This window comes from Mastacembelus armatus, chromosome 6, assembly GCF_900324485.2.
Source record: "Mastacembelus armatus chromosome 6, fMasArm1.2, whole genome shotgun sequence".
Classification (NCBI taxonomy): Eukaryota; Metazoa; Chordata; class Actinopteri; order Synbranchiformes; family Mastacembelidae; genus Mastacembelus; species Mastacembelus armatus.
In genome coordinates this window covers 11,725,086-11,738,349 of record NC_046638.1, presented here as the reverse complement: position 1 = coordinate 11,738,349, position 13,264 = coordinate 11,725,086, and the positions used below count along the sequence as shown (strand labels likewise).

General features: G+C 40.8%; 1 protein-coding gene across 1 annotated transcript in view; it reads left to right on the top strand.

Moving 5' to 3' along the window:
• Window positions 1-13,264, top strand: part of igf1ra (insulin-like growth factor 1a receptor) — a 67,866-nt gene that overhangs the window by 38,656 nt on the left and 15,946 nt on the right. The window contains exons 3-6 of the mRNA XM_026312009.1: window positions 10,131-10,431; window positions 11,335-11,471; window positions 12,067-12,211; window positions 12,997-13,205. Of these exons, the coding sequence (XP_026167794.1) occupies window positions 10,131-10,431; window positions 11,335-11,471; window positions 12,067-12,211; window positions 12,997-13,205 (792 nt within the window). The remainder of the gene's footprint in view (window positions 1-10,130; window positions 10,432-11,334; window positions 11,472-12,066; window positions 12,212-12,996; window positions 13,206-13,264) is intronic.

The following is a 13,264-nucleotide window of genomic DNA, read 5'->3' as shown; positions in this document are numbered from 1 at the left end:
GGGAGGGTTGGGGGGTGAGAGTTAGACATGTAGAGGGAAAGTAAAAAATGGCCTGGTTTAGTGGAGAGAAAGAGCAGAGGAGGAGGAAGAACTAATCTCTCCACCCACTCTAAAAAGAGGAGGTGAAAAATAGGGGTAGAACCATGATGTCACCAGCAACCAATTGGAAGTTTGGGCTGGGGACTGTTTAAGGCCCATCAGCTGTCCTGCTCCATCCATGTCGGCTGCCCTCTTCTGCTGTTGGAACAGTATGGCCAGATTTTATCCGTGTTTTGCTGCATCTCTGGCCTTTGGCCTTGAGACTTTGACCTTTGGCCCTTGGCACACTAGCCTGTACCTTATAGCCAAAACCCAAACTCCCAGGGTTATGGTCTATGTGTGTCTTATGCTTTAAAGCTCAGTTCTCTGGAGTTGTTTTACCACTTAAAACTTTTAAACTAAACATGGTAGCAAGTAGGGTCCGCAGTCCTATCACTCCTTTGGTTTCCATGACCTCCTGTTTTATAGAACCAGAAATCAATTGGAGACTTGTGCCATTGTAAAAATCTGAATTTCTAACACTGAAACCTAGACTGAGACTAAAGAGCTGTGTCTGTGCTGAGCCTGAAACTTACTGAAGGTGACGTAATCCCCAGTTTGTTCAGAGGCTTGTAAACAGTGATGCTTTTTTACACTCCACTGCTCAGGCTTTGTGCAACTGCCATATTTGGTGCTGCTGTTACCCAATTATTAATGAGGAGTAACTATTATGAGTTTCCAGTTTACTGTGATATAGTGGCTTTTTAGCATAATCATTGTCTTTACATTTACATAGTAACCCACACTGTGTGTTTAAACCAGTTTTTAAGGTAATATACCTTCTTTTGGTATCCAGGCAAACTCTTTGATGTAGAAGGATCAAATGAAAACCAGTGTATTTTTAAATGCTACTAAGCATTTCCCATTATTGGTCTTCTTTGGCCTTATCAGTGTCACGGGGCCAACAGTAAGTGCCTTTATTCCTCTGTGTTATTCAGCTGTCCATGAAGTACCTGCAAGCTGCAAGCTTTTAACTCCCTAAGCAGATAGGAAATTGGCCAAACAAGCGTGATGTCTGTGTATTTATAATAAAAAAAGGTAAAGCCCTGATAGGCCTCTTTTATGTGAAATGAACCTTTGTATACGACAGATACTGGATCAATACAATACCATTTTACTGTGATAACATCTGGGACTGTGGTATCTTATCAGACCATTACACATGAAAGGAATTGCCTGGAGTCTAAGTGCAGGCTCTCCAGTTGAAGAGAATAGGCTCAGTGTCCTGCTGTAACAGATGTTAACTCTGGGCACAACTGTCCTCGTCGAACCCACAGCTTGTCCTTTATAAAGAATGAGTGCAGCTTCACAAAAAAGGATGCTGTGTCTCCCCTCAAGTAACAGTGTGAAAATTAAATTAAGTAGAGGAAGAAAGGAAACCCTAAATCCAGATGTCATATTTGAAATGGTTAATACAGGTTAGTACCGAACACCAGACTCCACTGAGGTGGCAGACACTGAAACGTATAGCCTATCCTAAAGAGAGGAGGGAGAATCACTGTAGAAATGGGCTGAGTAAAAGCATTTCACTGCAGTATGTCTGCAAATGCCAGCAAGCAACCACTGTCATCTCAAAGGAAGGAAGGGGAAGGAAACCGCAGTCAGATATATAGGAAGAGACTGCAATGCAAGTTATGTTTATTGTATCCATGTAACCAAACTGAAACACAATATCAGGATTTCCAGGCCACATGCTATCAGTTCGTTAATCGACTAATGCCCTTCTCAGTGTTTGCAGAGCACTCTATTCTCGCCTGGAATATTTTCAATCAACACAAACTTATCCAAACATATCAACACAAAGCTTTTTAACTCAAGGTAAACCCTGCTATGCTTAATTAGCATTAAATCCCCCCTGAAGTCGGTGTAAAATGAAAACGTGTCCTTTTAAATCCATATGTCATGCCAACGAGGAGAATGTAAGCCGGACGGAGTGCCAGGATGAAATCTGGGCAACGTGTGCAGCAAAGTTGCAAATGGTCATCTACAGAAATAGGCCTTGGCATCAGAACCGCTACTATTTTGATGCTCTGATGACAGCCTCAAACAAGTTTGGGCACAGACTAAAAATGTTTTAAACAAAAGTAGTGCATGCGTGTGTTCGCAACATTTTACAGGTGCTGTAATTCATGAGTCACATTTTTAAAAACTGATGTGTTTATTGAATTGCTGTGCAGTCAGTTTGAATGTGTTGAGAATCAACACTGGCCCATATGGCTGTAAACTCTCCCAGGGCTGCTGCCTGTCTGAGGACAGGTGGGTACACAGTCAGGTGTTAGACTGTGCCTGCAAACATCTAGCAGCTGAACCGAATGAAGGACTAAGTTGTTAATTTTATGTGTACACTTTATGTTTCTCTCCAGTGGTGTGTAGTAAGGCTTTGTGGTTCATGGATACCATGTACGGTTTATGCAAGTAACCAAGCGTTAGCTTTAGTGATTGTCGTTATGGGTGTCTCCTCTGCACTGACAAGAGGGATTAGAAATTAGAATGTGATGTGTAGGAGGATGTAGAGATGTGAGGGCTTGACACGCTCTCACTAGCCCCAACCAGCCACCCGGCAAGCAAAAACAGCCGCTGCAGCACTGCCAGGAAGCACACTGTATTTAATGAAGCATATCTGGGAAATCAGGTATTTTTAGAAGCCATTTTTAGTGAGAGGAAACACCTCAGTCTGTGAAAAAAAAAAAAACATTGCCTGAATTCTCCCTGAAGTTGCTGTTTCCATACTAATGCCGCTTACTTAGCTTTGCATCTGCATCTGTCACTCCCGGTTTCCTGCAACTGACATGGTCATTTCTGTGAATGTCATATTATGCAGCTTAACCAGGGGGGTGAAAATATTAAACTGGCAGTGTCATTGCCCCTGCTGAATAGATTGACTGTCACTCAGTTTATTTATTTTTTTTTCTTTTTCAAAAGACTAGATCAGCATCAAAAATGCAGCAGGTGATGCAGTTTACTTGCCATTCACTGTGTAATAAAAGTCACAGAGCAGTAATACTTGATTTAGTCGTGCCATTCACAGTGGAACTAAAATGATGTTGTGCCAATAAATTTGTGTGATAGCTTAGCAGCCCTTTAGCCCTTTTTTTTTTTTTTTTTTTTTTTTTTTTTTTTAAAACAAGCCCTCCAAGTCATGAGAGCCTCTATAGGTGAGTCTTTGGTGTAAGTTGGAAAGTTGCCTGTTTTAATGAGGATGACTGCCGCTCAGGCCTGTCTTGATATTACAAATATGACACCAGGGGTGCCTCTGTTGAGGGATGAACTGGGACTCTGGGACTTTTGGCCTACTGGAAGTCCGGTCTGCAGGGATTCAGAAGTTCAGCTTGGGTCTAGGCTCAGATGATACTTCACATAAAATTTATATTTATTTCTAAGTTTATCACATTTGGTAGACATTTGGAGTTGTAATTTTTCCCTTAAAATAAAACCACGAAACAATCAAAACAATCAATGGTTGAATGGTCGTGTAATTGAATAATCCTTATATTGTATCAATGCCTCATTAGTGTGGTTAATCATATACCAATAACCACAATATGGGATTATGACAGCTAACAATATGACTGCTTTACAATTATATGCAAACAGTTATGGCAGCCTCTGAATATTCATAAACACTGCATACATCATTTTATTGGTAAAATACCAGTTAAAGAAGTCTTTTTACTCACTTTCCCCAGCTTTTTAACCTGTTTTTAATAGCTTTCAGACCATCTTCTGCTGTACCCCTTCAGGGATTAAACAAATACTTTTCACATAAGATGGTGCCACATACCTGTGTCCTGTTAGCGAATGCAACAAATCAACAACAACAGCAACTGCAGAGTGGGCCGAGGCCTGAGGGTTAAAGGAAGGTGTATGCGTTGTTGTGACTAAACGCGAATGAGGGGAAATTCCACGCATGCCTGAACACACAGACCAGCACATAGTTGTGTGAAAAACACATTGCTGGTCTTTAGTGGGCATGGAAGTGGAAGAGACCCAAAAACACTGGGGCAGGGAGTAATGGGCTCACACACACCTTTGTGTACAGAACTGGACAGATATTTAGACAAGTTTTCTAAACCAGCTGTCTGTGGGAGAAAACCCAATCATGACGCTAAAGAGTATTCCCCCTCTCATTCTCTGAGCAGCAAAAAGATCAATCTTCCCAAACATGCACAGCCAGAGATGTTCTGACTGAAAAGGTACAAACACCAATTAAGATTACATCATTGCATCTCTACACATATTAGCAGTAAGACAGCACAGGAATCTTGTATATAGTTTGCCTTTGGCTGTGACAGCAGGAAGCATCTTCTCTCTGGCCATCTAAGCTGATGTGGTTTAAACAAGTGTCTGGAATGATCCACTGGGGGCTCCCAGGGAGGATCGAGTTGCCGGATGAGGATGTGGCTTGATGGAGCTCAGGGAGTGTGTGTGATGGTGGTGGTGTGGGGGCCCTGCGATTTAGGCTGTAGCAGCCCCCGACAGGCCTGCCGTCTGCTACTGTAGTCATGTTCAGTTACCTTGCTGTCTGCTGCACCTCTCAGCTCTGGTAACCTGAGCTCACCGGCTCCGACTCTGCATAGAGTGGGAGGCTTTGCATCCTCACAGTGCACTGGATTACTGTGATGAGCAGTAGAGTGAATACTTCAGTAAATGGAGGTGATAGAGATAAATTTAATCATGTCCTAATGGAGCTATGGCCCCATTTTTTATTGTGGAGCAAAGATAGATATGTGTGAGTGACAATGCGCAGCTACTTTTGTAACCTCTTTTTAAAATCATCCAGCCATAGCAAAGTACAGCATGTGGAGGTTACGTTCTAATCTTCTGTGCACCATTTTATTTATTTTACATGGCCATAGTTATACACTTGAACTAAAGTAATAAAGTTATAGTTACTTGAAATGTATTACTTCCAGTTTTATCCTAGCTCCTTTATAACCCAGTCCTATTTTTTTTATTTAGCTGACATTCCAGTTAAGGGTCATCACTATTTACAGGAATAATGTTATTAAGGCTTGTTTTTGAGTAAGCGTCGTCTGTTTGGGTTTTCCCTTATTTTTCCCTTAACTTATGGTTTCTCAGAATGAGTGGAAAAGCTATGCTTAATCACTATGGTTACAACCCCCCCCCTCCAACGCCTGTTCAAGAGAGGACTTGTTTACCATCTCTGCTCCAGACTCAATAACATGTCACTCACCAGGATTAGAACCTCCCCCGTCCACCTGCTATTGGTCGAGCAGATAGCTCCCTGTTTAACCCCCACCCTTCTCTTCCGTAACACCCTCCTCCCTCCCCCACAGCCCCACTGTGAATAATGAATGATTTCCCAACTGTCTGTCACACTTCCTGCTTGTCTTCGATGACAAAGGAAAAACATTATGTACTTTGACATATTATGAATATTGAAATATTTTATATTTCTTTAGATTACATTTGTGTTTCATTATGGCTTACACCTATGATCAGTTTGGAAAAATGATAATAGTACACCAGATTTCTCATTTTCACACCATACTTCATCTCCAGAGATGGCAGTGGCATGCTGGCAGTAAACGTGTCATCAGCCTCCAAATGTAAACAGTGTAGTAGTCTGCTTACATGGTGTGTTCTCTACCAAATAGGACATGACTTGCATTCAGATGATAAGCATTGCTACACTGCACTTCTTGTTCTCTCAAGCAAAATATTTTTAGTGAATAAAGAAATGCATTTATTTGACAATCCAACTTTGAACCCCATCAGCCATCTCAAACAAACACACACACACACACACACACATACACTCTTCTCCAAGTAGGTAGCTCGATATCAGATAGAAGCTGCTTTTTGTCAGTACAAAATGTGGGGAGAGGAGGGCAAAGCATGGTTGAAGGGCTATGGATCACATTCTTGTGAACCCTACTTGCAGTCTACCCTTTAAGACAGCCTGACTTGGCCTGGCGGAGAGATAAATGTGATTTGTGCCACCTTTTTTGCTCTGCTATCGGTTCATATAAGTGTTTTTGGTCAAAAACTTTTTTTCACCTATATGTTCCTCTTTTCTTATCTCACATTATTCCTCACTGATCATGTCCTTAGGTATAGCCTCCTCTTCTTTGCTTTCCTGAAGTTGTTGTGTTTTTGCAGCGGAACAACGGATTAACATTCTTGCCCTTGAATCCTCTGCGGCCTGGAACATTCTGCAGATTCTTCACATAGGCCACTGACTGGAGGATACCTTTAGAACAAAAAACAAACAGTGCACAGCACTTGTCTGTCTCACCCTATTAGCGATGCCTTCTCCTCCCATTGCTGCTGTATTTAATGGAGGTTGTAGTGATGCACCAGCTGCTCAGAAGGAGACTCTTCAGTGCTGACTCTTGTCTCGATTGCTACTGATGAAATGGACCCTACCACTCCTCATGTCGCAGTGCTTTGGTGAACAGCAGGGGCAGGCTGGTGGCTGGCTATGGTGTCTGACCTGACTGTGTTTGCTCAGGGAAAGAGCAGGAGGGAGGGGGTGGTTGTGTAATACTGTATGAGAGGAACAACATTATAAACCTCCCTACCCTCACTTATTTGACTCTGCAGCCTCAGATTACTGTCATAATTTTAGTTTCTGTATGTTTTCTGTAGTTTAGTCTTAACTGCTGCTTAATGTATTTAAATGGAGTCAAACCCCAAATTGCTGATGCTTCTAATTTGTTTCAGCCCATATTAAAGCTCTGCTAAGGGGACTACAGGGATGATGACGTCTTGTCTTAAGAGGAGCTCCTTGTTAGGTAGTCCCTTGCCTTTGAAGTAGTGGAAACCCACAATGCCCTGCATAGCTATGTGTAGAGAGCGGCAGTATGGAAATAGGGCCGCATTAGGAGCATCTATAAATAGAGGATTGTATCCCTGATACCACAGGTTGTCTGGGCACACAGTGAAACCGGGTTGACTTATATGGATTTAAGGCAGCAACTCTCTCTCCCGTAGCTTTCTTCTGGTGGAAGGTATGCATGGTTGGAATTTCTCTTCATTGAGGAATCTGTTAAAATGATGCAGAAGTATGGGACCTCCAGTAAGGCTCATTAGAGTTTGCCTTGGCTGCCCCCTTTTGGTAGGATTCCAAGAAAATGAAACCCGGCTGATGTTTCTGCATATGTGCAACACTGATCCTCTTGCTTTAACCACATTAATGTCAGTGTCATGTTTCCAATCAAATCACAGCTGTTATTTCAAAACTGTGTGTGTTGGCATTTGATGCAGTAGTTTTAAAAAAAGATCTTTGCCATTTGCTTTGGACCACATCCAGTATAGTTAGATTATTCAAGTGCAGTGGAGCCAGACAGCTCCTGGTGTGTGTGTGTGTGTGTATGTGAAGCTATACATAGCACAGGAAAGGCTATACTGCTTACTTGTGCCATCCAAAAATAATCTTATTGACAGTAACTTCAGTAATTTCAAGATCTGGAGAAAATTATTGGAAATTCATTAGGTACTGCAGTGTATTGAGGTCTACTGAATAAGATTTTTTTTTTTTTTTTTTTTTTGAGAAAAAAGAATGTTTCACTTTTTTGTTTTGTTGCAGAATTTTCCAACAGACCATTTCACCATTAGATTTCACCATTAGATTTGATTGAAGTATTGAATTGATTGATTGCAGTACTGAAAGAATTTATGAAACTCTCAGTAGTGGGAACAATCATTCCCTGTCCCCGTGTGAAGCAAAACTTGAGTTGGCACTGAGGTGTTGCTGTAGTGCACCGTCACATTCTTAACCTACACAGATGTTTTGTAAAGCAACATGAAATATTCATCAAGAGATTAGCTCAGCAGCCAGCTTCGTTTTCCTGACTGATTCACAAAGTGAACCACTGATGTTCCCACACCCGTGTTTAATTTAAAAGCAAATAAACACGTAGAGCTCCTTTTGCTCTTTCCCTCTGGCACACAAAGATATTTACCTACCAACATGCGCATGCAGACATGTTCTCATGCACACACACACACATACACACACACACACACACACACACATTTGTCATTCTTCATCACTTATAAAAGTTTGTGTCATACCTGAAGTAATAATACCAATAACAGGGAAACAATATGTGTACTGACACAGTCTTGCAAATTCTAACACACATGAAAGAAAGTGATGAAATGTGTGTTTTAGGGTATTTTTCTCTAATTGTGTGTGTGTGTGTGTGTGTGTGTGCGCGCACATTTCCTTCCAGCTCTGGCTTTGCACCAGGAGGCAGTTGCTAAGGAACCAGGAGTGCTGTGCCTCTTATTTCAGTTCAATTCAGTGCAGTTCAGTTCAGTCTTATTGCCCCTGTGGGGAAATTTGTCTTGCAGCAATAACAAAGAGCATAACAATAAATAGTAAACACTTTGCCCCGATATATAAACAACAGAGATGTAGGGGGCATGGTTTTTCTTCTTGCAAAATGTCTAATATGCATAAACAGCAGATTTTTTTTTTTTTTTTCTAACAAAACAAGGATTGATTTCTTAGCTGTTTTCCCCAAAGAAACCTGAACTTGGTGGAGTGTTTCCAAGAGTAGCTCTTCATCTAGACCTGACCTCCTCAAAAAGGGAACAATCATAGGAAAAAATACCTTTCACCGGGCCTTTCACAAGCATTCATACAGGTCCATACACACTCCAGGTGCTTTTCTATAGAGTGGAATCAACTGAAACTAGGACAACCCTGCTTGCAGTGTCTCCTGATTATTGAGCTGTGGGAATCGTCCCCTTTTTTTCCCTTGACATGTGCTTTTCCCAAAGTGCCATAAATAAGGAACAGTAAAATGCTTTTGAACATCAAAAACAGACTCCTCCCATTTTTCCTGTTTTCATCTTTGTAAGGCAGATGAAGTAAACTGCAAATAAGCACTTATCTAATTTTCCTGCTAAAACCTTTGTCTTTGCTGTTTGGAAATTCAGATTTGGAAAGACTAATTCTCCAGAGATAACGGCTGATGCATTAATGGTCCTTTTACAAGCTCAGCGTGATAAATAAACTGTACATACCGTATGTCTGTCCCCAGCAGTGGGAAAATGTTATTGATAACATATTGTTTTGGGTTTTGTTTCTCAGTGATGCTCAGTAAACACTGAACAGCGTCTATTATTCATGTTGCTCAAGCTTAATTTAAAACACCCCACACAATAATTTTTCTGTCGATTTTTCTCACAGCCTGGGAGGATGTATAGTAGTTTATTTTCTAGAAGCTAAAGAGAGAGTGGGAGTGAGACTTTGTTTGAGCTGCGAGTGTCTTATCTTCCATTATAGCAGAATGTTACTAAAACATACCATAGACAGTCAACTTTTCTCTAAATTTTTGTTTAAACAATTCACTAAAACCATTTGATGGCAAATATGATTAATGGTTCTTGTTCTGTGGCTCTTTGGATGCAGATTTGATTGATATGATCATAAATATGCTACTAGGATTTTCCTTTTGATGTGTCTGTTCATATTAACATATTATCTCAATTCTATTAGTTTCTACATATGCACGATGTCTTTTTACTTAAATAAAAAAATCTTCCTGAACATGTGTATTTAGAGATGCTTAAACACTTTATTAGATACACCAGTAAAATCTAATACAATCAAACAGCGACACTGTCAGCGAGGTAATAAGTGAAAAATGTGGTTTTCATTCATGTTGAACTAGTCTACAGTACAGAGAGAGGGATTTCCAATGTTTTGCCCAGCCTTATTCACACAGGGAGGGAAGAATTTTAAAAACAAAATCCAATGCAGTCCAGTCACAACCACAGCCTCAACCTAATAAATATGTGTGTACAGTGTACAGTGTATGAGTGTACAGTATATATGCACTGTGTGTGCGTGTGTGTGTGTGTGTGTGTGTGTGTGTGTGTGTGTGTGTGTGTATACACACTGACATTTAACTTATTTGTTTTCTGGCCTGTTACCAAGCAGATAAAACACAGTTTATCTGCATTAGCTTTGTATCTTTTTGACCTTTATCATCACTGAAATTGTGACAGCATCCAGCAATGCAGACCGTTTGCACCGATCCTAAAATTACCTCATCTTTCTCTGTCTCCTCCAGTATGTCCAGATCATTGCAAGCTCGCGTGTACAGACAAGGGGGAGTGTTGCCACAGTCAGTGCCTGGGCAGCTGTACTGAACCCAACAACGATATGGCCTGCTCCGCCTGTCTCCACTACTTGCACGAGGAACGCTGTGTGCCAGACTGTCCCCCGGGCACTTACAAGTTTGAGGGCTGGCGCTGCATCACCATGGACATGTGCGCTCAGGTGCACCTGTCTGGTGATGCTCACTATGTCATCCACGGGGGAGAATGTATGCCTGACTGCCCATCTGGCTTTACACGCAATGAGAGTAATAGGTAAAGACGTCCTTCTCTTCTAAATTTGGCAGTGCCATGTCAGGTGACACTAAATGTACAAAATAAGTGTTTGTCTTTAATGTGAAGTGCTTTTTTTTTAATGTTATGTATTTTGAATTTATATGGGATCATAACTTGATCTTTTCCAGAGTCAGTAATGGGTCTGACTATTGCTTAATTTCCTGGCTAATTTTTTTGTAAATAAATGTGTGCTTTCTTTTCAATATTTACAGACACTCAAGCAGCTTGTGTTCACCGCATACTTGTTCATAATGAATTCATTTGCATGAAGTTTCCTTCAGCTGAAACTCATCTTACTTGGCCCTTCCTGAAAGTAGGACTTAAAGGTCAAAGTGCTACAGGTTAAGAGCATGACCAGTAATAAATTAAGTTCAGACATCCTGTTTGAAAAGAATTAAAATTACTCAGCATTTCTTGTTTTTAATGTTCCTAAATTTTAGAGATTAATGCTGAAAAGGTTTTAAGAGATTCAGCTTAAGCGTCTTAACCATCAAATATTAATGTACAATAAGAACATTTCTTTGTATGTAGCTTCCCTCAATGTTTTGTTTTGTTAGTTCCCAAACTTTCCATGATGACTCTCTCCTGCTGTATATTTTTTGGCCATACAACTGCTGTTTTGTCTCTGAGGTCAATACAGTGAGTCACTCTCTCACGAAACGGAGTTCAGATGAGGTCCCATAAAAGATTAAAATCTTCATATGAGAGGTGACTTTGTATCGTGCAGTGAATTTATTTGCCTGAATCCTCTGGAATGCTTGAGAGATAGGGAGTGGACAAATGGTTTCAGGGTGAGGTGGAAAAGTTTTCCTCACATTTTGACAGTTTTCACTCTTCTCTTTCTTCTTCTTCACTCCTTCCATTTGCCTCGGCTGTATACAGTATGTTATGCAGTGCCTGTAATGGCCGCTGTGATAAGGTCTGCATGTCCGGAGTCATCGACTCTGTGCATGCTGCTCAGTCCCTGAAGGACTGCACTGTCATTGAAGGCAATCTGGACATCAACATCCGCCGTGGAAGTGAGTGCAACTACGCATCTCTAACGTCTTATATGCTGTAGATCTAACCCTGTAACTCACCTTACACAATGACATCAGCCACAACTAGGCAAATTATACATCCTGTTGTAAAATTGGTGAACACAAGCCAACATAACATTTTGACTTGGCTATAATCTGCCATAGAATAGGCTATAAAAATCATTTCCTGAAAGCAATATATTAACTTTACTACACAGTTTTGCACTTGACTGCCATGCAAGCATTATGATTACTGAGACAGATAAGGCTGGTGGTCAAAGCTACTGGGATGTACAGTGAGGGCCATAAATTCAACATAACATCTGCTTCCTACACTCTAACCCACATTGTTATCACATTGTACCATTATGCTGTTTGTTTGCTCAGTTGACACGAACTAATCTCCACATATGATAAAGCTTATTCAATTTAGTGCTGGGATATTTACAATAAGATCTAGTTTGGGTGTTATAGCAGCAGTAGAAAGCCCTGTGGATTTTTTTAAAAATATTGTTTTCATCTGCATTTTTTTTTTTTTTCATTGCATGTTTTACATGTTTTGTATTTCTGCATTTTGTATTTCTCCTGTCCCCAGATAACATAGCATCTGAGCTGGAGAGCTTCATGGGCTTGATCCAGACAGTGACAGGCTATGTGAAGATTCGACACTCCCACGCACTTAGCTCACTGTCCTTCCTCAAGAGCCTGCGTTACATCAATGGGCAGGAACTCATCGACAAGTACGGCTTGTCTGCAGTCTTTGTCTGAACTTTTTGCCTGTGGGATGTGTGTATGCATACGTGCACTGACTGAGGGAATTAGGAGACATAAGCGAACCAAAGCCTAGCAGAGAGGTTGCCACCAACATTTCATTTAAGTTGCATAAATGTCTGAGCGACTTTTTGCTGTGTAGTAAAGTCTGCCCTGGATGTTGGATGTGGATATAAACTTAAATTGATAAATCAAATTTAACCTTCTAGGTTTTGTATCTAAAGAAGCTGTTTAAAATATGTACCATTTTAAAAATGATTCATAAAGTCATGCAAACAGTTCAGATAAATGAGTGTGACTAGAATCTGTTGGGTCCATGAGCTCTATCTTTACTGTGATATCAGCAGCAGTCTTAGATATGAGGATATATTTTTATACTGACAGCCAGAGGGGTCATGGGAAAGCCTGTCGCCCTTTTGTTGTCATTTCTCCCAGGGTAAAGTTTCACTCAGAGGAATGCTGTTGAGGATGGCAGGCATTCCTTTCGCTCTGGAGGTGTTCAGCTGTGTTACTTCAACTGCTGCAGTTCAGATTGTTAGCGCAACACTGTTTCTCCTTCAGCTCCTCATGTTCTTCTCTATGCCTACTCAGTCTCGTGCTCAGATTAGTTCATATAATGTCCACCACTGGTTAATATTTAACACTGCAAATGAAGTGTCAAAAAAAAGCTCTTTTTATCCCAGTGTGTGACAAAACCTTTTGATGATCTGTATGATATGGTTGTAACCTCATCTTGATCTTCTTCTCTTACCAGCATGTATTCATTCTCCGCCATCAACAACCAGCACCTGCAGCAACTGTGGGACTGGAGTCAGCACAACCTGACTATTCGTGCTGGTCGTCTGTTTTTCCGTCTAAATCCCAAACTCTGCATGTCTGAGATCCGCACAATGTGGGATAAAACAGGCATAACTGTGAAACCAGATGAGGGTGATTTCCGTAACAATGGTGAAAGAGCCAGTTGTGAGTATATTCATGTAAAACATTTTTTGACTTAGCTACAAGCTTTTGTGTGGGAGGTG